This window comes from Carassius auratus, unplaced genomic scaffold (assembly GCF_003368295.1).
Source record: "Carassius auratus strain Wakin unplaced genomic scaffold, ASM336829v1 scaf_tig00214548, whole genome shotgun sequence".
NCBI lineage: Eukaryota > Metazoa > Chordata > Actinopteri > Cypriniformes > Cyprinidae > Carassius > Carassius auratus.
Window position 1 is genome coordinate 77,467 of NW_020527703.1, and position 26,573 is coordinate 104,039.

Here is a 26,573-nt window from a genome sequence, read left to right on the forward strand (position 1 = left end):
AAACATTGAATACAGCATAAGCGCTGTTATAAAGAGATGTTATAAAATTAGACATTGTTAAACTGTGACAGATGAGAGGAGTTTGAACTGGATGTCTCTCTGAGCCATTAGTCTGGAACATTAACACAGATCCTCTGAATAAATCAACTACGGTTGGAGAAATACACTAATAAAGAACTTTTCGCTCTTACGTACCTAAAATGAGAGTGTGAAATGAGGCAGAAAGGTCTGAACTAGCTCACACTGAGACTGGTATGTTATGTTTTTTATATGTTGTGTTTAAAATATGTTTTTTACAGAAAATGTGAGATGTGTTTGCCCATGCATAACTCGATGGTGTTGTGGGCTGATTTTAATTGAGAGAGCCACAAAAAAGATCCCAAATCCCTATGAAATGTTTGTCACTAAATTTGGTTTACCTTTTCAATTGACTAAACAGGGAGTGTTTAGAGTAAGAAAGCATTTCCCAAGGAAAATTAATTGGCTTCCAAGGCACAATAATGGCATTTCTAATTGTATAAAACAATTTCAATTTTGAGAGATAACTATGCAAATATTTAGTGACTACAATATTTATTTTACTGTAGAACGGAGTCTTAAGTTGTCTCATCATTTAAAAGTTTAAGGTCAGTAAGATTTAATAATGACAACAACAATAATAATAATAATTAATAAGGATGCATTGCACTAATCAAAACTGTCATTTTTTTTTCAGACATTCTGACATTTATGTTATTTAAAAAAACTATATAAAATAAATGAAGTTCTTTTGAATTCACTTTTTTTCCTCCAGAGATTTTTTCAAATTGTCCACAAAAATATTATGCTGCACAACTGTTACTTAATCCCCAAATCAGCATATTACAATGATTTCTGAAAGATCATAAGAACATTAAGCTTTGCAATCACAGGATTAAATGACATTTAAAATACATGAAAGTAAACAGTTATTTTATTTGTTAATAATATTTTATAATATTACTTTTAACTGTACTTTTGATCAAATAAATGCAGTCTTATTGAGCATAAGCTCATAACCAACCCCAAACTTCTGAATGAAAAAATAATACATAAATATAACAAATAAACACCATGAATAACATATTATTTGGTCAATCAACTGCATGTACAGAACTGTGCGATATCACAGGCCATGAAGGGAAAAAAACAATACATTTTGTGGAAAGCCACTATTAATTAATTTGAGCAAAAAAGCATGAACAACAGCATTATTTATATTCTTTATAATGCATAGACAACATCTAAAGCAAAGTGTATCAATAATACTGTAAAAAGAGATTCAGTTGCATGTGACTCATAAACCACAGTCTCTTATTAGTGAAGACTCCAGCCAACCGCAGCATGCTGGAGAACGAGAGGGAGCGGTGCTCCGAAACGAACACTTTGAAGAAATCCACCGCTCCATCTTATCGCTTAGCAAAGTGCCAGGGTCTATTTTTAGACCCTGTGTGGAGCTGAGGGACGGGATGGTGTGTGGAGTGGACCAGAAAGAAGTGTAGAGTTGAGAAAAGAACAGAAGGGAGTCGTGAGGATGGAGGACAGGAATGCTAAGGCAAAGAAAAGGAAGAGGAGGAGGAAAGAAAAAAATCTAGGCAGTCTTAATGCATGGAGTAGACCTGCAATGCCGGCAGACGTCCAACGGGGCCGCCATCGCCCATGCTAACAGCCTGCCGGAGTCTGCAGGTGATGTCACTGCAGAGAAGAGGGCTTCCACACAGGATGATGTCATCCCTTTAAATTCCCCCCTCCTTTTTTCTCACTTACTGTCAAATACACTTTCCCTGTGCCTCTGCTCGCTACACACATGGGCGGCCAGGCTATGTGCCAGCGGATAACACTGTTTCAGAGGACAGGTGAAAATTCCTGCAGTCTGGGCTTTCTGCTATGATGTAATCCCTTTCCGCCACTTCAACCGTGCCAAGCTGGTCCGACACAGGCTTCCTCCCAGAGAGGGAATCTGAAATGTCTGTTGCCTTGGATACCACAGCCACTTCTGCAGCGTTCATTCCCATCGCTATTTACTGCAAATGCAACATGTTTTTTTTCTACAATGTCTAGAAACCCGTGTTCTTTGCATCCGTCTGTCTGTGTGGAGGACGTGAGCCGTGACTGAGTGATCTGCTAGCTTACTGACTCAAGGTCACTGTTTCAATTCTGTTTCACACTCCGGGGACGGAAGGCCATTCCAATCTCTCGGTTGCAAATAGAAAGTATCAGCCTGCCCAACAGTGGCATTTGAAGCTAATACACCCTCGTGCCCATGTATTGAGATGGAATATGACAGGAGACTAAAGTAACCCTTTCATCAATTACAAAAGATCACTCTGCAAGTAAATCTGTTATATACCACCGTTATTCAGCATACATGTAAACGTAAAAATGATTTGCCCCAAGATGAAAAGGCATAATGTGCTGAAGGAGAGTTAGACCACTGTCATAGATTTAGGATCAAGGAGAATTCCTCTATTATGTCATGTATGACATAACGGAATACAATAGGAAATTGGGAATCACTGCTTCATCTAAAAAGGATTTGTTACAGTGAATGGCTGTCATTGTATCATAAGTAATACAGGACATCATCATTTAGTATAAATGACCTACACCAGGAAGTCTTAAAATCAACAAATTGGAAGAACATTTATGGCATTATGACTACAAGGTCACTAATCAAATGTACTGTATGCAAATTTGTGAAATTGTTTACAAACGTCAGATGTTCTTAGTTTTAGAAGCGCAATATGGTTTGGGTCATTCTAAAATCATGCTGGATAACATACATACATGATGATCACATTCAACAAAACAGAAGTTTTTCAGATTTTTGAACCCACTGTATGTTCAGCGGGATATATTGACAAGAAGTAAAAATACCAAATCGATTGTATTCTGGTGGTTTCTCGCCTACATACTGCAGTTGTAGTTCAGCATCTGAATTTGTAGGGGCACCAGAAAAGGAAAAATGTTTTCAGATGAAAAACAAAGATGTAGTGTTTCTAAGATCTAGTTGTGTATCAGTAGACTGACTCACAATGCACTATCAGGTACGCTGATGCAGAAGGTGGGCGCCCAAGGCTGTTACTCGGGCTGCAGGTATATTTCCCAGCATCCTCAGGTTTCACCTGGGAGATGATGAGTGAACCGTCGATCAGAATACTCACTCTGCGCTTTAGATCACTGGAGAGAGAAAGAAAGATTGACAAAGAAGAATCAAAAGGGAAAGTTGAATTAGCATCAGTAGTAACGAATAACACAGTTTACACTACTTACAAGACGTTATTCCCACAAAGCTCTTAGCTTATACATACACTACCGTTCAAAAACTTGGGGACGGTAAGATTTTGTAAAATAAATTATTACTTTTATTCAGCAAGGACACATTAAATTGATCAAAATGATAGTGAAGACATTTATAATGTTATAAAAGATTTATATTTCAAATAAATGCTGTTCTGTTGTAAATAATAATATATCCCGAAAAAAATGTTTTCAAAATTGATATTGATGCACCAAATTAGCATATTATAATAGTTTCTGAAATATATTGTGACTGAGTAATGGCTGCTGAACATTCAGCTTGTCATCACAGGGGGGAAGAAATTAAAACAGAAAAGTAACCTAAATAAACACAACCCTGGTGAGCCTAAGAGAGATCTAATACATTAAAAATAATCTTACCGACCCCAAACCTTTGAACAGTAGTGTACAGTATTTTTTTTATTTTCCACTTACTGGAACAACATAGTTTGTAAATAATGATTTTTTTAAACTATCCCTATGTATTTAAAATAAGATAATAAAGCACAATTCAAAGCTTCATGAATTACAGTCTACTCTTTCAACAAGAACAGATGGGCTGTCCGGGACAGATGTCAGAGGACAAAAAAGAAAAAACGCTCCAGTGGACATAATGCTTGTGTGGCTTCTATTCTTGCCTGTGCTTCCACCTGTCCTGCTGCACAGAGCCTCTGTTAGAAAAGAAAAACCATAATAACCTTTTTCTATAGAGTGAGAGGCCACCCAGGAGGGTGTCTTGGATGGCTCAGTGCACCACTTCTAATCAGTGCTAGCGGAGCGTATGATGACACAAGCGCTATGTGTACTATGTGTCTCTATGTTTACAAGACTATCCTGCTGTAACCTTAGAAACATGCTATTGGTTAAGTCAAATGAAATCAGTTGGTCTTCATATGAGGTGTTGCTTTCTGTGTAAAACATTCCCAATTAGTCACTCAGAAGGCCTCAAAGTATTTCAGTTCGTCAGAACGCTCATGAAGGTGTTCACAGGGAAAGTGAGACGCAAATGAGACCATCTGAGGCGTGACTGACACATGCACGTAATGCAAACACAAGTGAGAAACACATAACAAACTGTCACAGTGAACTTTGATTGTAACACTTTTTTTCTGCTTAAAATTCCCCCCCTATGATTTCAGTTGTAAGGGGCTCACACTTGGCACTAAATTAATCTATTTTTGACTGATAACTTTTAAAAAATAAATTTAAATAAAAAAATGCATCTGTTTATCAATGGATGAACACCACAAAATAATCAAATTATCAAATAAATTCAGCCCTGATTTAAAAAAAAAAAAAAAAAAAAAAAAAAACAAATTCTGAGAAGAAAAAAAAAAGAGTGTGGCAAAAACAAAAAGACATATAAACTTAGAATTGACAAAAGTCAGAATTGCGAGATTTTTTTTTCCAGAAATCTTTAAAAAGAACAGCATTTACTTTTATTTTTTATTTTTTAAAATATCTATAAAAAAATCTATACAAATTATCTGTAAAAAAAACACCAAATCTAACTGACGCCAAACTACTGAACAGTAGTGTACAGTGGTGGTATTTAGTTGATTTTGTGCACCTATGATAACATTTCGTTTACTATGAAAATGTCACAACACAAAGGTTTACAAACGGTTTAACCAAAGCCTAAAACAGTTTCACAATGGCCATAGTCCCTAAAACTCACTGATGCCTCAATGATGATGATGAAAATACATGGACTGTGACAAACTCCACATGGACACACGACAGTGGGGGTATGGTACAGTAATGAACCCGATCATAACTTTACTTCTTGAAGTAGACATTATCTTCCTCCCAGAACCAGGTGTACGTTAGGTTGCCAGGATATGCCTCAGCCTGACAAGTGAAGAATGCGTCCTGGGATATGTTTACGGTTATGTTCTCTGGTGGTGAAACAATAAATGGGGGTCCTGAAATAGAAAAGAGACACATAATAAATCAGCATTACATATCAGGATGTGTCACATCCTATTGGAGCATATAGCAATCTTCAAGTCCCCTTCAAAGTTAAAAACAATAGAACCGGAGAAAGATTTCATGTAAAAGTTTCTAATAATAGATATTTGCATGCTGTCATTTGTATTCAACAGCTCTTAGACAATGTCAGTTGACTGTGGAGTGAATCATATAATATTGGATTCATCAATATTTCAGTAGTTTACATTCTGAATACCGAATGATATCATACAGAATGAGTTAATAGAGATTTAAATGAGGTTAATAATGTAGGTTCCGCTCAGCTGTACTGTACATATTTGGATCAGCTATCATTTGAATATCATTGGCCAAGATGATAAGATTTCTACCCAGTGTGACAATCTGCAAAGGCCTACCCACAGATCTCACTCTACCGCCCACTGTGGGCATGGTTTCAGTTGGCAGTGCCAGTGTAAAGAGAGGGCTCTTCTGTGGAGAAAGCCTGCAGAGAGCTCCCCGTGCAGGCACGGACTCTACAGATGCTCTCCGTCCTGCTCGACAGCACACACACATAACACTTCAAAAACAAACCCGCTAGACCGCCAACGTGTCTACAAAGCAATGTTTCTGCAACTTGCCTCTTTTATGTCTCAGCTGTTGATTTTTGTTTCAACTAACAGATTTATTTTTTTGTTTAGTGAAGATCTATATGATACTAAAATGGCAATTCTTACACTCAGTTTTGCATTCATTTATTTTTGATACTTCTCAACTGAATTTTATGTATAAATTTTATTGTTTGACCACTTGACATCTTTAAATGTGTGATAAAGTAGCCTAGACCAGTACAGACATTTCCTGAATACCTTCTTGGTCTGGTCCACAGTTGTTAAGTCATTATAATAAGAAAGTTTCTCATTATCAGGAATTACAGGATTTAATTTCTTTACCCAACTATGGCAGAAACAGGTTTCAATACTAAAGCACACCTTCACCAATACCAAATCATTATTGATTGTGCTATTATACAGGATATCATTTAGCATTATAGATATAACAATTAAATGGAAGGTATTACAGTGATTCAGTTTTAAACCATTCAGTACAGTGGGTGAAAAATAAATGTAAAAGAAGCAGTTTTAGAAAAAATTGGAATGTCATTTTATGACTGCATTGATTTTGATTCTGGTTTGACTGACATTTGATGGGACAAAAATAGGAAGGAGTGCTTTATTGTTGTCTAGAAGTGTGAATAAGGTGAATAAAGAACACTGTTGCCGAAATCTGCCACTGAAATTGTAATCTTTTGACAGCTCTTATATTTGTATAAAAATCTTAAAAAGTAAAGTAAATAATTTTTATGATTATGGGTGGGCCACAGCCACTAATTTTTTTTATTTATTATTCACTAGTTCACGCTTACATATAATTAGCTGAGGTATGGTATGCGTATTTGGCGTGCTGTCCGGGGAAGGGCTCCGAGCTCGGGAATTGCCCGAAGCTAGAGTACCCCCCCTTCCCCGTATATTGTAAAGTGAACTTGAAGTGAGGAGATGGGGTGGAGGAGGGATGCTGATAAACCGTCAATGGAAAGAGGTAAGTCAGCGATATTTATACTGTGGGATTGATTACTTGATTGTGGTCCACCTGTGATGATTAGGCTAAGTATCTGACGCGCTCCTCCCGAATCTTCATAGATAATTACATTTCACTAGTTCACGCTTACATATAATTAGCTGAGGTATGGTATGCGTATTTGGCGTGCTGTCCGGGGAAGGGCTCCGAGCTCGGGAATTGCCCGAAGCTAGAGTACCCCCCAAAAAGGCAAATGTACAGGAGGACAGCCGCCAGTTTAAAGAATGCCCCCCAAAAAGCAGAGTACTGGCGGGGGCTGATTTGGTTTTTGAGAAGTTATCTCGTTGGCAGGCTGGAAGGGCCTACGTACTCCGGAGGGAGCGACTTGGGCGTTGAGAGAGTAGGCCCTACCAGCTGCAGCTAGTGAACTACGTGGTTGTTGGCGCCCGGTCGGTAGGGCTCGGGCCGATGCTCAACTGGAGTTTTTTTTTTTTTGGCGTTGGATCGGTGAGCCCTGCCGGCCGATGAGGAGGAGCGGCGTGGTTGTGGTGCCCGACCGGGAGGACCCGAGTTGCCTCGACCGGAATAGGTCACGGTGTCGGCGTACGGGCCCTACTGGCTGATAGCCCCTGCTATTCAGTGGGTGAAGGGCCTAACGCTGACCGAGAGGGCCCATGAAGCCTCCGACAGGAGATTGAGACTCAGGATGACGGACGTCTGGGTCCTCTCGGTTAGGCAGATAAAAGGCTTTTGGGCCAGCCGACAAGGAGGACTCTGGCAACATCCGAAGGGAGATCCCGACTCACGGCATCGGCTGGATGAGATTCACTTGCGGCTGGCAAGCATAGGCCCGTCCGGGAGACTCTCGCCAGACGTCTGAAGGGAGCGCACGCGACAGACGGGTAAGCCTCGGCGGACGGGGAGGGTTGGAAAGGAAAACCCGACTGGGAGGACTCTCGCAGCATCCGATGGGGCCTCAAACTCAGAACATCGAACGGGTAAGCCTCGCCAGACGGGGTTAAAAGATGTGAGAGTAGCTGAGGGTAGCTTTTTTTTTTTTTTTTTTTTTTTGCAGGATTTGGCGAGAGGACGAGACTCGTGGCGTCGGACGGTTAAGCCTCGCCTACCGTCAAATGGAAAGGTAAGTTGTGTGGCCGAGAGACTGTTGCCGACGTTCGAAGGGAGCACACACATCGAACGGGTAAGCCTCGCTGACCATAGAAAAGGAAAAGGTAAGGTTGTCTAACCGGGAGGCTCTCGCCGGCGTCCGAAGGGAGCACGCACATCGAACGGGTAAGCCTCTCCGGATGGCGGACAGAAAAGGTAACGATAGGTGGCCAGGAGGCTCTTGCCAGCGTCCGGCGGGGACAAACTGGGTGAGCCTCGCAGGCCGTAGGTTGGAAAAGGTAAGTTTGCGTGGTCGTTAGGCTGTCGTCGGCGTTTAAGGGAGTTTGCTACTCCTGGCAAGAGACGGTTTAGCCTTGGTGACCATAGGAAGGAAGGAGAGTTTATTGTGTGTTAGGTACTTGCAGCATTTAAGCAGCTTGCTTGTAGGTTAGTAACCTGAAACACACAGTAGGGTCGTGGTTGGCTGGCCAGGAGGCTGTCGCCGGCGTCCGATGGGAGCACTCACATCGGACGGGTAAGCCTCGCTGGCCAAGGGTGGAAAAGGTCAGGTTGTCTAGCCAGGAGGCTCGGACCGACGTCCGATAGGAGCTTAGCTCCAGGAATCGAACGGGTAAACCTCTCTGGCTGAAGGACGGAAAAGGTTGTCCGGCCGGGAGGCTCTTACCTTCGTCCGACAGGAGCTTAGCTCCCGGATAGAACGGTTAAGCCTCGCTGGCCAAAGGACGGAAAAGGTAAGGTTGTCTAGCCGGGAAGCTCTCGCCTACGTTAGATGGGAGCCTTAACTCCATGCGTTGGGCGGGTAAACTTCTCCGTACGAAAGACAGAAATGGAAAAGCAGGTAGCCGGGGGCTTTCACCTACGTCCGAAGGGAGTGTGAGCTCCAGGCAACGAACGGGTAAGCCTTGTTGGCCGCAGAATGGAAAAGGTGAGGTTGTCTGGCCGGGAGGCTCTCGTCAGCATCCGATGGGAGCTCAAGCTCTTGGCATCGAAGAGAGAAGCCTTGCCGGCCATAGGATTGAAAAAAGGTAAGGTTATCTGGTCGGGAGGCTATGGCCAGCATCCGGTGTCTTTTTATTTATTATTTATTTATTTTCTATATTTATTGTATTTTCATTTATTATATTTATTAAAATTTGCGACACCAGATGGGTAGTCTCTCCAGCCATCGGAGGGAAAATTGAGATTGTTTTATCTGCGAAGAGCCCGTTAGTGTTCGGCGAAAGCGTAACTTGCGGTATTGAATGGGTACATCTTGCCATCGAAGGGAAAATTTATTTGGGCTGCAATGTACTCATTGGTGTTCGATAGGTAAATGTCGCTTTTTTTTTTTTTTTTTTTTTTTTGGCTTTTTTAATCGGGTAAGCTTCGCTGGTGGTTGGATGGAAAGTCCAAGATTGATTAAGTGGGAAAGCATCTGGCAGGATTTGAATATTTGCGTTGTCAAACGAGTAAGCTTTGCTGATAGTTGAATGGAGAAGGCAAAGGTTGGTTCAACCGGGAGCCCTCTTGCAGCGCCTGGCAGGGAGTTTGATACTAAGGATGATTTATAATAGTTGAATGGAGAAGGCAAAGGTTGGTTCAACCGGGAGCCCTCTTGCAGCGCCTGGCAGGGAGTTCGATACTAAGGATGATTTATTTGTCTACGAGGGTAGACGCTGTGAGGCTTACTTGGATAATTGTTTAGCACATCCAATGAGCTGCTTCCGATAATGAGTCCGAAAAAATCTTGGTGCAGTCATAGTATCCGAAATTAAGCGTGCAAAAATAAATTAGGATTTCCTGTGCCAGTGTACCCCAAATGGGTGCCATGTATCGGCGATGTGGTCATTGTCAGCACGTGAGATCGATGGTACATATCGACGATGTAATCGTGCATGGGTGGAGTAAGAGAAAGATTCTTTATACTGTCTGAGCTTACTATTTACCATTTTGACCATGCAGGTGCACGAAAAGAGCCTATGGAATCGCCCATAATCAAAAAAAAATATATATATATACTTTCGGAAGTACTGATACACTGGTATTAAGTATAAATACTATATTTAAATACTGCTAGTTCATGTAGTCGGCATTACGATCATCTCGCTTGTCCAATGTTTTTTTTTTTTTTTTTTTTTTAAACCTACGGGCTCACATCGTCCTTTGAGGGCACGGGCGAGCGGGAAATGCAGTGCTGAGATGGGATAACGGAGCGGTTTGATTAATTAAGGTAGGCCGAATTAAGGTAGGCCGCCTAATGATTATTATAAAAAACGTTGGTTGGAGAATGGGCCTAATATCGTCTTGGCTATTGTCGATACATGATGCTATCACCGCAACCTCAGATGCATGGCATGCCTTTAGGCGGAGGTGATGTGTGTTTTTTTTTTTTTTATATATATATTTAAGTGTAGGAAAGGCTCCTGCGGGAGCAGACGCTGCAACAGCAGTGGGGAGAACGGGAAAGGCTCCTGCGGGAGCAGACACTGCTACGGCAGTGTGGAGGTACAGGAAAGGCTCCTGCGGGAGCAGACACTGCGCGGCAGTGAGGAGGTATAGGAAGGGCTCCTGCGGGAGCAGACACTGCTGCGGCAGTGGGGAGAACGGGAAAGGCTCCTGCGGGAGCAGACACTGCTGCGGCAGTGGGGAGATACGGGAAAGGCTCCTGCGGGAGCAGACACTGCTGCGGCAGTGGGGAGATACGGAAAAGGCTCCTGCGGGAGCAGACACTGCAGCGGCAGTGGGGAGATACGGCAAAGGCTCCTACGGGAGCAGACACTGCAGCGGCGGTGGGGAGATACCGGAAAGGCTCCTGTGGGAGCAGACACTCCAGCGGCGGTGGGGAGGTACAAGAAAGGCTCCTGCAGGAGCAGACACTGCAGCGGCGGTGGGGAGGTACAGGAAAGGCCCCTGCGGGAGCAGACACTGCTGCGGCAGTGAGGAGGTACATGAAAGGCTACTTGCTTCGGCTGCTGTAGATGTTGGCTGTGGGAAGAGTAAAAAGTGTTAGTAATATTTGATGGGGCAAGCTAAAAATGGATGGGTAGCCTACTGTGTTACCAGCTTAGCAATTTGTTGCCTGATTTGACGATTCCTCAGGCCTTGTCCACCTTATTATGTTCCTGTTGGAAAAGCATCTTTCCTCTCATTTGGCCTCCGGGCTCTTTAGACGGACTCCCGAGTGGATACGTTTGGAACGCTGTTTTCACGTTGTATTATGGACTGTGGAAACAGAGGCTTTTGGAAACGATTGAGCATGTTTAGTCTTGTAAGGCGTTGTACCGAAAGACATGATTATAGCAGTAATGTTAACCCCTTACAAGATACCCCCCATTTTTGGCATGGAGGCAGAAATTATATACCCAAAATAAAGATGTTTCTGTTCATGATTCTTTCTGACTAGATCCATGATCAACATTTGTCCACGAGCTAACACTTTGACGTTTACCGTTCAGGAATAGGAATAGTTTTCCTGACATGATGGAAAATTAATCACTGGAATTATGTTTTATCGAAATATTGGTCAGATATAAAAGCCAAAGTCTTTGGACTTCAATTGATGCGCGGCTTATCCAGATCAAGTAAGAGAGTGATGTTTAACGTGCTGTGAAAACGAAACATAGACTGGGGCCGTTGGCGATGCTTGCAGCAAATGGGTTAACGGCAGTTATGTGCTATTTGCTTCCAAGTGGTTTCTAAAGAGACTTACTTTCCGGTTTTCCGTATTACGGTCCTTAAAAGGCGATGGTAATTTTACTCATGCTTGCTATCCTGCATCAAAACACGAGGGCAGATGCGTTTTAGATTAATTTTGAGTGATCACGCCAGTGAATGGTAAAATAGGTCCCTAAATGATTTGGTCCTACCAGAAGACTTGCATGCAAATGAAAATTTTTAAATTAAATTAAGCTTTATTAAATTACTTTAGCAGGCGCTTTTATCCAGAGACTTTTTTTTTTTTTTTTTTTTGAACTTATGTCTGTATCATTTCGGCGAGGTTTAAACGTGCGCGGTAAGGCGAATGTAACAATAATAATAATAATAATAATAATGCATTTATTTGTAGGAACAAACGCCAAAAGCAATACAATAATTCATTAAAGACAGACGGTCTTGAATAAATGTGACTTAATCAACAAAAATCGCCCAACATAGGTGCATGCAGAAGAAGTACATACCATAGCGTAGGGGCTTTATATGAAAAGGCTCTTTCCCCCATGGTCTTTAGCTCACATTATGGCTGGTGAAGTGAAGAGTTAGTAGAGCGAAGAGAGCGTGATGGAATATCAGGACTGATGAGTTCACAAAAATACTCAGGTGCAGTCCCATGAAGTGCCTAGTATGTTAAGATAAGAATTTTAAAATCAATTCTCATGTTTACGGGAAGCCCGTGTAATTGTGAAAGAACCGGTGTAATGTGTTCGCGAGGAGAAGTACAAGCGTGCGGCAGAATTTGTATACTGAAGCTTGCTCAACGATTTAGCTGGAATGCCTGAGAACGAGGCATTACAATAATCTAACCTAATGCCTTTGGCTTCGTGGTTAAAAAGTGGCATCATCATCCGACGGAACGGTGTATCTGTAGTCCAAATCTATGCGGAATCCACACCCCGGATCAGCGGGTGGCGGTAATGCACCTTTACGTTGGTTTGCCAAAACCTCCGTAAAACACTACTAGAAGAAGACGGAACAAAACTTTAGCCGCAAAACTGCTTTTAGATGCAACACTTTGAATGCAAACTGCCGTAAAAATCCAATGAAGAAAAGAAGAACCTGTTTTTTTTTTTTTTTTTTTTTTTTTTTTTAGCGTCTTCGCCTGGAAATGTATTAGTCTGCGCGCCGCTAGAGGAAGCGGCCTTAAACTGCCACTCGGCCGGAACGCCGTGGTGAAAGGCTGAACCGTGGTTGGATTCTTTCTGCTGCAATCCAGCGCTCGACGAGAGCTCGGTCTCGGGCGGCGCGATCGTGTATCGAGCAGGCAAGCTCGGAGTTGCACGGTCTATTGGCCACGATGTGTGGCTTGGCGAGGATAGCAGCTGTCGCGATGACGCTTAATGCTGCTCAACGGCCGTGTTTGGCTGGGTAGAAATGATCTCGGGTCCGGCAAAAGCAGCAGGTCTTATAAATCCCCTGTGTAGCACTCTTCGTTGGTACGAAAATTGGGTCTGTGATAAGGTGACTGACGAGGCGAACCAGCATGCTGATAAACCGTCAATGGAAAGAGGTAAGTCAGCGATATTTATACTGTGGGATTGATTACTTGATTGTGGTCCACCTGTGATGATTAGGCTAAGTATCTGACGCGCTCCTCCCGAATCTTCATAGATAATTACATTTAATACACACGCACACACAAAAAACATTACAAATAGACAATGAAAGTTATAAATCCATTGCGTTACTGGGTTAAATGCTAACATGGCATGCTAAAAGCAGCAGACAGAACAGATAGGGAACCCAACAGGAAAAAGCTTCTTTGGCAACACTATGGTGGAAAAACTCTTGCAAGTGGAACCATTACTGCTTTATACTGTACCAGACAGCCAACATATGGAGTCCAATTATCTCTGTAGCTCTCCAGCATGGGTGCCATGCAGCATGCAGCTTTGCAAGCATGACTGTACACACATACACAGACACACAGAGGACTGTTCAGACACACCGCACGGCATGATGGTGATGTCATTCAATCCATAGCGAACTATAGTGTCATGAGGAAACAGTTTAGGTCAGATGTGGGGCTACCTTGGACAAGTAGGCGTGTGGTATGGATGGCCTCTCCCTGCTCGCTGTACGCTCGGCATGTGTACGCTCCCCTGTCCTCACGGCTGATGGAAACAATCGTCAGGCTGCCATCACTCACCTGTGGAGAGACGTCACAGCATCACCTACTGAGATACATATTCTCAATAATCTCATTAACATAAAGAAAATGATGACAAGCGACGGCAATCACACACATCACTGTATGTATGTATATATTTGTGTATATACTGTGTGTTTCTATATACATAATATTGACTGCTAGAGGTTAAAATGGGCACAGCAGTCCAAAATAAAATTAAAAATGGGAGAACGTTGTTCCTCCTCTGACTCAGTGCCCATGCAAGTTGCCAGACTGAAAACACACAACAGGAATGAGTGTAAATGAAAATGGAGTGTGACAAGCCTTACACTGTAAGTTGATTCAGAGTTGGTTTCTATGCCTCTGGTCATGCCAAGGCTGTTTAGGGTGGGTAAAATGCACAATTTCTGACCCAATTTGTTGGGTTGCTTTCATGGCTGCAATACGTTGTGTTTTCCACCAACTGGCAACCCGTGGTGTCAAAATACTATTGGGTAAATTGACAGTGGGTTGAATCACACTAACCAAAACAAAAACAGACATTCCAACACAGAACGCACATTTCAAAGTAGAATAACTGGCTGTAGCATTGTTTTTCTGAGATACAAGTGTCAACTTTGCATGTTTCCTAAATGTCTGCAAACATTTTTATGCTTCAGTATTTTATGCATTAGCACATTCAAAAAAAATACATAAATCACCTTTTAAAATTACATTTTTGGGTTTAAATTATTATTATTTTTTTTTATTTATTTTGATTCAGTGCATATACTGGAAAACAAGACAAAAAAAAATACTGATCAAGAAAATGACTTTGTTTCAGGGAAAGTGAGTTTCTCTGAAAATATATATATATAAATCATGATTTAACAATCTTTCATAAGTCAATATAAATCTCCCTTTTGCTCTTTAAACAGCTCAGGAGGGTTTTTTAAAGTCTATCTGCTTCAAGTCAACAGTAGCGCCTTAAGTCTTAAGCAACTTCTAATTTATCTCTGTGACGGATTTAGCTTTTTTCTTATATGAACACATAGATCAGTAGAAATGATGTGATGGGGGAACCATGCTCAGCATCCCACAATACATCCATTTTTCCTGCTGCCATAGTACCCACAGCTATGTTTCTTTACATTTAACACATGTCTCATGACAGGGGCCACTCTTACAAGCTTAAAAAACACTTCTCAATTTGACAAAACAAATTGTCTCAAACACAGTATAAACACAAGTGCTTTGCAGTGAAATCGCTGTGAACCGGAGACAGAGACTGCATAGAAGAGATCAAACAAACCAGACCACCCCAACAGAGACTTCAAGATCAATATGCATCTCTCTTTCTGTGCCCACACAAGGGTTATTTGCATTTTATCAATTGCAAAGTAGTTCTTGTGTTTATGCTCTGGATTTTCTTGGATACATAGGCTGTGCCATGTGGACCGAGGGGGGTTTAGTGTTTTTATTCAACATTTTAGAAATTAGGATCCAAAAGCATCATTTAGAGTGGGGAGAGTTTAAGTAATGTCCAATTTTGTCCCCAATACTTTATTAAATAGCTGGGATGCATCCAATTCAGAGGAAGCATCTACATTTGTTATTTATTTATTAGCTCTATTTAATTATGTAGTAGTAGTAGTAATAATAATAATAATACACAAATAATTGATTAATTTTAAAGATTTTCTTTAAAGATTTTAAAATTATTTGAGGATAAACTAATCATTAATCATGAGCTAAGCCTTTTGTGCAACAAATTATCCCAGTCCATATATTATTCTGATGTTTTCTTTTGTTTTTAGTAAAATACTAGGCCAGACTGCTCTGTGACTTCTGAAATAATATAAAACATGCAAGTCGTAATTCATTAATAGGGTCTTTATGAACTCTAAAGCTCTTTTCAAGCTTGCTGGTTCGGTTTCGCAGTCATCTTTTCAGGACAAGGCCACGTTTATGAGAGAGTGTTTCTGCTCGAATAATCTGAATAATTGATTTACTCTGTACAAGAGTGTGTGTTTTGTGGCAGAGGGGCAGGTAAGGGGCGGGATGCTGATCCTTACTATACATGATTTAGCAGTGCCTGTTATTGCAAAGGGAAAAAAATGTCCGTCTTTGTAATTTATCATCAAAATAACTTTCTTCTCAGCTGACATCATTTAAGTTGCGTGGGCACTGAAATAAGCTTTAATTGTTAGCGCAATATAAGTAATGTGATAACACCACACAGATGTCAATAATACCAAATAACAATAGATAACAATAGATAATAGATAATAAAAAAAATTAAAAAAATTAACATTAGGACAAGTCAAGAAGCTTAAGTGTCAAAAGGTCAAAAAGCCCCCACAAAAGTGAATGACATCTGTTACAGGACTCATGAGTGGTAAAGTTAAGCCTTCGCTGAGGGGGCTGTCTGATGAACTATTCAGCGTTCCATCAGACAGTGTAATAGCAAGACCTACTAGCAAGCATCATCATTTAAGTTCATGCGATATCTAGCATGCGTGACTTTTCTAGAAATTAGATAAATATTAGATGGATACATGCCTTAGAAAATAACTTAAACTGTTAAGTTTAAAATTGAAATACAAAAATTATTACAACTAAAATGTAAATACATTTAAGCCACAAGATACAGGGGGAATAAACAATTAAAAAAATATATTAAAATTACAATTAAAACTGAAAAAAATACAAAATAAATAAAAGTGAATTTAAAATTAATGAGTTATTTTTAGGGAAAAGTACAGTGGCAAATTTACTCAACAAACGGCAACAGTTTGAGATTCCACTGTGGATCCCAGACTTCATAATTACACTAATTACACAGACGGAGATGTACGGCCAGGCTACGGCAGACCCAACAACAACACACGTCTAGTAAACACCACTTTAGAATAAATAAAAATAAAAAACATTACTATGATTGACACAAATTATTTAGCATTATTCAAAGACTCCATTTCACCTTCCATTCATAAATAACCCTGATATTGGCTAAATGAATCCACAGCTATATCTTTGAAGGAGTCACTTGAAAAAATGTGATGTTCCTTCGTTCAACCTCTGAAATATGTCACATTATGGAAGTAAAACAAGTTGTAAATTGAAACTCATGACTTTAAGAAACAGTATTCAGTACAGTATTCGAGCACCACTGTGTAGTCTTGTACCTTTGTCTTTTTGTCCGATTTTCAAAGATTTTCTGCTTCAAATAAAAGTTTTGGACATTCTTCTATTCACCTCGCTAGATTGTTTTGTTCGTGGCTTATTTCACAAAGACTTTTGAAGAATCTTTATAGGAAAGATACTTCTGGAACCAAGTGTGCTAAAAAAAAAAGTAATACAATTTGGGACAGCTCTGATGTACTTTATGGAGGTAATATGACAAAATGAGGTGAGGAAACACTGATTTAGGATGGGGATTCCCCTCTTTTAAAGACAATTACAAGAGGTGAGTCTGTACAAACCTACCACATCATTATGCTTCAAACACATCCAGCAAAAAAGCTAAGCAATTGTAACCAGAAGCTGTCCTCTTTCCTCTGTAAACAACATTAGAGATCTAATCAGTCAAAACAACGCTCTATTTTGACCGAACAAAGAGCTCGCCATCATTCAAATTAACAAGCAACGAATACCGTTGTTCCTCTCCTGATGTTATCTCACCTTACTTCAAAAGTGTTCAATCACTGAGAAAAGCTGGTCCCTGACAGGCTGTCATTTCTCTGCTGTGTGTGAGGAGATGGAGATCTCTCTACGGGCTCTTGTAAATCAAACTCTTTTCAGGGAGAGAACTGAGCCTTCCGTTCCTGTAAGAGTCTCTGTGTTTAGTCTTCAGTGAGCAGATGGTTTATATGCAGGAAGCGTTTGATGGTTAGGTTCAGTATGTTTGGCTTCACGGTTTTGATGAGCCACAATCAATGGATCGCTTGTGAGAAAAGAGCTTGTGTTTTTATACGCCGTCCTTGACAAGGAAATCTAAAAGTCTGTTTTATATCACAGACGGCTCAATTGATGAAATATAAAATACGTCACTCAAGTCGAGAAATTCCACTAGTATTGATATACTAGGATGGTTTATTTGTTCCTAATTACATAGCACTGTTAACACACCAGGCCCAAGGGACGCCTCTACGACACATAGTTAAAATGAGCACAGTTACAGCACTGAGATGGACAGAGGGCTAGTGCTAAATGATTAGGGAATATGACAGGGTTGAGGGGGATTAATCAGCTCTTCCTACAGGCCGTGCGATTAGCATGTTAACACTGCTGCTTGATTTCTTCAATCTGACAGAGGAAGTTTAAAACATACAGCAGGAAACTCCAATTGTTTTCCTTAAAGGCACTTTAAGTGCTGTGGCATTCTCTCTGCATGTCACTTGTTGGCAGTTTAGACACAGAAGCAGAAAATGAATTGTGCTGGTGGCCCACTGATAACCTCATGGAGGGCTGGATTTGGGGCCGTGACGATGGTAAATCGGACAGAGGATGAGAGGAAGAAATAAAGAGACAAAGCCAAAGTCAAAGTGCATTTGACCTCTCATTTTAACGTTCATCAAATATCCCAAGCTATCACTGTGACAACTCCAATCATGTATTTGATATCAATCAGAACATCATAGGAACTCTTAAGGATCCACAACACTAGGGCTGTCTGTCACATACTAAAGTTTAGTACTGTATATCACGATTTTCAATACCAAAGCAAAAACAAAAATGCTTTAAAATTTACAAATACCAAAAAACTCATGGCAAGTATTTCTCATTTAAGTAAAAATGACTTGTCTACATGCTTTTAAACTATATATTAACTACTCTTCACAAACCCATAGCACACATCCACATCTCTTAACACGTATAGAATATATTGATATGGTTTCACTGACTGAAAGAGAGATCTGAAACACAGTTGGAGATGGCTCAATGACTTCACTGACACTCATGGGTGCTGGACCACTAAAGCATCTTCAATAGAAGTGAGGTGATAATAGCACAGTGTTTTCTTCTCCCAGAGTCGATAGTGCAAACACTATCATTTTTTCATCTGTCAGAGCTCTGGATTCTGAACACAGTCTCTGTCTGTCATGTATAACTTCGCTGTCCTGTTATCTCAATTAGGTATTAGACTGACAGTGTGCTTTTTTGAGGCCAGCCTTGGCTCTGGCACATTACTAATGCTTGAAACCATGATCTTAAAGTACTAAATTGGCTACAATATCTAATGATGGCTTGATGGAAAATATAGCATTATTAAATGCCCTAATGATGGCTACTGTATTTTCCAACCAGTCCTCCAACCAATACGTTCATATAGGTCGATTATCCAAATCCCTGAAATACGACCCACGAGGGGTGGGGTTATGTGTGGTCATTCGAGCGAATAAGCCACCTAGAAAAATTTACAAATTACTGTGAGATAGGTGTAAAAAAGTCCACATGTACCATTTAAATAAATGTGCATTTTGATTGGTAATGATGTTATACGTCATTTATGACGACAGATGCAACACGATACTGTCATTGTTTTTACACTCGCTAGAGGGCGCTAAACTTTAAAACGTAAATATAGATCATAATAAGGTGCTTGCACAAATGACCAATATGGTAAGGCTCTGCGACAAAACAAAAATATACACTACTGTTCAAAAGATTGGGCTCAGTAAAAAAAAAACATTTTTAAGGGAATTAAAAAAGTGCCAATACAGACTTTATACTGTTACAATAATAATAATAAAAAGTTATTTAAAAGTAGCAATAATTCATAATATTACAGTTTTTTATAGTATTTTTCATCCAATAATCGCAGCTTTGCTGAGTATAAGAGATCTAAAAAAACATGAAAAAAATCGTACTGACTTCAAACTCTGAAAAAACTAAGCTGCAAAAGATGACCATTTAGAAACCGCTATACGAATGGCATCATAACCATGAGCATAAATAAATCGAAAGACCACTGTTGCCAGATCTCACTAAAAACATTAGTGAAAAAAACAGGCTGAAAATAAGTGGTTTTCCACACCACAAATATACAAATGAATATGTAAGTAAATAAAACTTCTAAATTTCATTCATCTTGTTTATTGTAGCATAAATTACATATAACATATATGATGAAAAACTCCACAGATAAAATGTCTTGCATTAATTAATAAATGTAATTTACTTTACATATCTCCCAACTGTGTTCTGGAAATAATCCTCTTTGTCCTCTTTGTTTTGTTGTATACATTTTTTTTACATTTTACTTATAAGCACTTTAAAACTCACGGAAATAAAACAAGCCCAAAATCATTCATTCTAAGGAAACGGCAACACCGCATATGACATATTTAGTACTGAGCAGCATGTACTGTCCCGATGAAGGCCAGAGTAGTCTACACCTCCAATCATAACAGAGGGTCAGATACAGGGAGAAAAATAAATAACAGTTTTCGGTACAAAAAAACTTTTTTTTTTTTTTTTAGGGACATCAGGGAGACAAACCCAGTTAATATTCATAAATGATCTATGTGTTTGCTCACCTTATACTTGCTACTGTCCTGTACGGGGTCTCCCTCCCTGAGCCAGCTGACTGAAGGTTTGGGATTCCCGAAGGCCGTGCAGCTTAGAGCGATGCTGCCCCCCTCTTTGGCCTCCACATACTGCGGCGGCGTGTCCGTGAAAGTTGGGGGAGCTGTGACACAGAGAAAGGATGTAAAAATTCCCTGTCTGTTCTATTATTCACTGAAATTAATTAGGCTGGTGATATCAAGGCACGTTCATTCGTAACAATATTATGCCTATCATTTACGTGTCTTTTACAGACCCTGTTGAAGTATGACTCAAGGCAAGCCTCATCACTAATGGATCGAGCAATAGGAGTTCAGAAAGCCATCGTCACAGTTTAGCTAGCTTTTCAATGTATAAAATGTTTGAAATGGTTCTGCTGCTAATGGTGAATGAACAGAGAACAGTTATGATTACTCTAAATAAATAAATATAACTACATAAATGCAAATCAATTAATAAAACTCACAGCAATTAAACATTAAGCCCTACACAATGATTTTAATTAATGTAATTAACATTTACATCACAAAACAACTTTGTATAAATTAGTTTTATTAAAATAATAAATACACTTAATTGCATGCATCTTTTTTATTGTAACATAACTATTTGCATGTATACATACAGCAAAAATAAATCATTAAATATTTCTTTGTACTGTTTTACAAACAAATCATACACAACACTGAAATTCACTGCTGGAAATAAATGTTTTATAAATATATATATATATATATATAAATGTGTGTAGGTAATATATACTATATATATATATATATATATATATATATATGTGTGTGTGTGTGTGCGTGTGTGTGTGTGTGTGTGTATGTGTGAGACCCTGGATCAAAAAAACAGTCTTAAATTTTTCAAACCTGAGATTTATACAGCATCTGAAAACTGAATAAATAAGTTTTCCATTGATCTATGGTTTGTTAGGACCGGACAATATTTGGCTGAGATAAAGCTATTTGAAAATCTGGAATCTGAGGGTCCAAAAAAATCTAAATACTGAGAAAATCACCTTTAAAGTTGTCCAAATTAAGTTCTTAGCAATGCATATCACTAATCAAAAATTAAGCTTTGATATATTTACGGTAGGAAATAAAAAAATATCTTTATGGAACATGATCTAATGATTCTAATGATTTTTGGCATACAAGAAAATTTTTTAATTTTGACCCATACAATGTTTTTTTGGCTATTGCTAAAAATATACCCCAGCGACTTAAGACTGGTTTTGTGGTCCAGGGTCACAAACACACACACACGCACGCACGCACGCACGCATATATATATATATATATATATATATATATATATATATATATATATATATATATATATATATATATATATATACACACACAATACATGTTTTTTTTATATACTTAATGCAAAACCACTTATAGTTTTTATTATTATTATACAAATTATTGAATTTATACAGCCTCATCTCTGACTGTCTTCATGTTTCAAAATCACTGAAAGCAGCTAATTGATATAAACAACACATAATACAAAAAAAAAATAATATTACACATAATTACGTCTAATTTTATACATCTACATGCATACGTGTACACCAGTATATGTAAAAAATGCTCACATAACTGGCTATGAGTCATAAAAATGGAGTAAAGCAATCATAAAGTGGCACCATACATGCTTTTTTGTGAGATTGTATGGTTTCAGTGTGCAGCTCAATGCATCTCCTGTGTGTGATAACTTGAAATGGGTTTAAGTTTTTTAACACTCGAGGGGCAATTATGTTGTGCTGCGTGATATTTTATTCAGAACCAGCAAATTATTAGTGACTTGTTGCATAATTGGTCATATTTCTTACTGTGTCTCCACAATTTTGTTTATTGCGTCTCTTAAAATTAATTTGGTGGTTACACAATTATTTCGAGGCACAATGGTAGACGCTTGAGCAGAGGATGACAAAGGAACACTAGGAAGAAACTTTTCTTATTATTTTAAATCGTGTTCAAATATTTAAGACAGTACTTTTGACAAGAGGGTCACACATTACCACATACATCACTGGAACATCTTGCTCTTCAGCAGCAAAGAAAATATGGGTTCAGCGATATCTCTTCACTTACAGAGAGCTGGACTGAACCCTTCTCAAGCCAAGCATCTATTTTACATGGCTCTAAATGTCAGTAAAACCTGACTGTCTGAGAAACGTCTTTGATTCAGCCTTCTTATTCTGGATTGGTCTGATTATAATACTAATTTTCATACCTCGTTTTTCAATTTTCAGCACTGATTAATTGTGCTTAATTAAAACTTAAACGCATTCAGTTTTTTGAAGGAACCCCCAAGATCTGATGGCACATGACCAGAGTGCTGAAGGCAACATTTCTGAGGCCAGCCGCTAAAACATCTGCGCAAAACACGCCTCCATCTGCTGCGAGTCTCCGTTTACTGCCTTACACACACTGCTGACCTGTGATGTTGATTAAACATATACACACTCACACACTAATGAATGCAGAAAGCACAGGCACACTATAGGCTAATGAGGAGGCTGTGTGGGTCTAAAATAAATAAAAAAACTAATCTGTTATTGTCTTCATGTTTCATAGTCACTGAAAGCAGCTAATTGATATGGACATCAACGTTTCCCTTTGCTTTTCAATCTACATTCCCATTAGTGTCTAAACATTCAGGCGAATCCATTTGACATTAGCTAAATGCCTGCCACAGCACACCAAATGCAGAGAGAGCAACTGCCCAACACCAGATAACTGAGAATATGTCTCACCAGACTGAAATGCCTTGTTCCAAATATTACTCTGTGATTTAGCAAATAACCCAACAGGTTTAAGATTACTATTCTGTCAATATGAAATTAGGCGACCTAGTGAATACTGAAATGGTTTTTTATTTGTCCATCATGACTTGTTCCTAAAATACTGGAGCTCATAGGTATGTGAATGAAGAAGGACAGACAATGAAAAAAACTTTTTATGAATCAGGAATTTATGAGATTATGAAAGTTGTCGGTTTCATTTCAGAAATATTTTTTGTTTTGATGTTGGCATTAAAAAAAAAAGCATTTTGTACATTTTGTTTTCAAGTTAACTTTAGTAGTAAAAAAAAATGTGTGAAGTGGTATTCAGTTCATTTCCATGAATGATTTCAAAACGAGATTCAACAATGAATTTGCATTATTATAAGACGTGACACTATCATTCAGAAGTTTAGGGTCACCAAGGCTACATTTATTTGATCAAATATACAGTAATACTGAGAAATGAATCACTTATTTCTTATTGTGTAATAACTGTTTTCTATTTAAATTCCCTTACTATATTTTTTTCTGCTGAAAAGCTGAATTTTTTGCATGTTATCACCCAGCTATAGCATTAACATAACCAGTATGTAGCAGTTCACAGTCAAGCTGGATTTGAGAGCCCTCCAACAGGTTGTTTTTAGCTGTGTGGCCATAACAGAAGCAATTTTTTCTATGACTGAAGCACACAAGAGCCTCTAACTCAACCCCATTACAGCAGGAGGTCTGTGTGTTCATAATTATGTCCTTTTATTATTTCAGCTAACACACAGGCAAACAGTGAGAGTCCTGGAATAGAGTTGTTGAATTTGCCAAACGATCACCTGCTCACCCTCTGTGCGTACTCACACACACCTTCACGAAAAAAACGAAAAACACAAACACATTTTGTCTTTGGAACTACATAATAATCCCTCTGATATTTCTGAGGCAAGATGACATCATCTCTTATGCAATGAGTGTGTGTCAGCCGGCAGCCAGTGATAAAATCACAAGCTCTTATCACAGGAACAGATTGTGAGAAGAATTCAGCTATAATAAGGCTCTGTGGTTACACCGGCCACACAGGAAGATGTTTTAGTGCATACACACGATAACAACACACGCATTGAACCAATTGGCAGGAGAAGCAAGGAAAGAGGGCTGCGTGGAGCTAGTCCCAAATGAATATCTTCATCCTGCTCATCTTCCTCTGTCTGTCTGTCTGTCTGTATCTATTTACACTGTAAAAAATATTCCATAAAATATATGGTAAAAAAAAAAAGCCAGCTGTGGTTGCCAAAATTGTACTGTAAAAAATACAGTAACTATATTTTAGGTTTAATGGTATTACCTTAAATTTAAAGTTTAATACCATCATTTAACTGTTATAATAGTAATATACCAAGTTACTGAAGAATTGAAATCGTTTGGTACCTTTGTATTACACAGGTGGTGATGAGAAAGTAATGTGATAAAACAAAGCCCATCACAAGCAGCTTTTAAAGAATGAGATACATAGAAGGTGCACGATGTCATTCACACAAGCACTAAACACCATCATGGTGAGACTCATTAAACTGAAATATGCAATAAACATTAATTTAACAACATTATATGTAACATACAACTCTAATAAACATAACAGATGAGAAAAAATTAAGAAGAAACATAGTTATTTCAAAGAAAAAACATCAAATTCAAACAAGATTTGAAATGCAACGCAGAGAATTCTGGGAACGTAAGTTTACGTTTTTTCCCTAGCATTTTAGCATTTTCACAGTTCTTTACCGTTAAAACCACAGCCATTACCGTGCAGTAATTTGTTACAGTCTATCTATCTATCTATCTATCTATCTATCTATTGACTCTTGGTCAAACACAAATTAAATGTGAGCGACACATACAGAGAAGACTGGAACCTCACCAGAGGCTGACAGGGGAAACTGAAAGCCTGGTGGATGATGGGCATTTCAACAGAACCCAAAAAGATACAAAGTGCAGAGCATCACTGCTTTTTCTCCAAACCAACTCCACTGTCCCTGCTGAAACAAGCACTGATTCAATTAGCCCAGGATGAGAACTGACCCTCACTTCATGTTTCTCTCTCTCTGTTACTTCCTTCCATGAAAAACGCAAGAGTAGTTCACCTCACTGCTACAAGAAGTGGCTGTGTTATGTTCTCACATATGCATATAGGTGTGATAAGTCTGATTCATTTTAGTGAATCAGTTTTTTCACTGCAGTAAACGATTCACTGTTCAGATAAAGTATTATGATAAAAGAATAGTTCACACAGAAATGAAAATGTATGTATCCTCAGACCATATAAGTAGTATACGAGATCGTTTCTTCATCAGAATTTTGACAAATTGACCATTACATCATTCACTAGTGGATCCTCCGCTGTGAATGTGAGCATCAGAATGAGAGTTCAAACATTTTATAAATGCACCACAATAATCCACAAGTAATCCACACAACAGTCTGTCAATTAACAACTTGTGAAGTAAAAATTTGCCATTCTTAAGATGTTTCTAACTTCAAACATTGTTTCTGGCTTAAATAAGGGTCCTCTATGCATGATACTGCTTTCTCCAGCAAAAAGGTAGTCTCCCCTGAATCAGGAGAGAAATATGCACAAATGAAGACTTTGATGTGAGATGAAAAAAACTTTTTTAACTAGATATAACTAGCATTATTATGGACTCATATCTACACTACATATGGCTACACATCTACACTTTGGATGGCCTGAAATTTGGTTTTCAGCAAAAATGATTTCTTTAAGTTAAATACTGCTTGTCATCACTGTTCTACTCCGTTATGTACATCAATTTTCTATTAATTTGTGAGTGTGTGTTTCAAAGTAGCTTCGCAGACACTTTCATAAAGACACGGCTAGTAAGAACAGATTGCATAAACTGCTCCAGCTGTGAACTTCATTCCGGATTGTCTTTATTTATTCAGGTTTTCAGTAGAGTAAAATTTATCAAGTGGATAATATGGTGCAGGGCGATTTATTAAATAAAATATATAAAATCTTGCTCATATCACAGTACACTAACAAAGAAGCAAGACTGAGATAACAATTTTTAATCCAAACCGCAGGGACAAATTTCACTCAGTTCATATTGTGTTTTATGTAAAGATGGTGCAACTATGAAACCTGCTACAACATGAAAGAAATCAGCAAAATGGAGCCGGTAAGGAGTTTAAGGGGAGATGAAGTGATACAGAAAGCTAATTAAGCACAAACATAAAAGCCAGAACCAGCCCCCAGACCACTATTCTGAAACACTAATCATAATGTACAAATCCTCTTTATCTCACAATGATGGAGATCTGGAAGATGATCCAAAAAGCTAAAAAAAAAAAAAGTACTAATTATGTAATTCAACATAGACAGTATGAAAAAGAGCTGGGGGACACAATATATTGGGACTACATTGATTACCAGCTGGT

The 26,573-nt window shown here is 38.9% G+C and overlaps 1 protein-coding gene across 1 annotated transcript in view; it reads right to left on the reverse strand.

The window, feature by feature from the left end:
• Window positions 1-26,573, reverse strand: part of LOC113092292 (protein turtle homolog B-like) — an 86,465-nt gene that overhangs the window by 32,616 nt on the left and 27,276 nt on the right. Inside the window, exons 4-7 of the mRNA XM_026257872.1 lie at window positions 20,299-20,450; window positions 13,678-13,795; window positions 5,102-5,243; window positions 3,053-3,198 (exon numbers count right to left, since the gene is read on the reverse strand). Coding sequence (XP_026113657.1) covers window positions 3,053-3,198; window positions 5,102-5,243; window positions 13,678-13,795; window positions 20,299-20,450 — 558 coding nt within the window. The remainder of the gene's footprint in view (window positions 1-3,052; window positions 3,199-5,101; window positions 5,244-13,677; window positions 13,796-20,298; window positions 20,451-26,573) is intronic.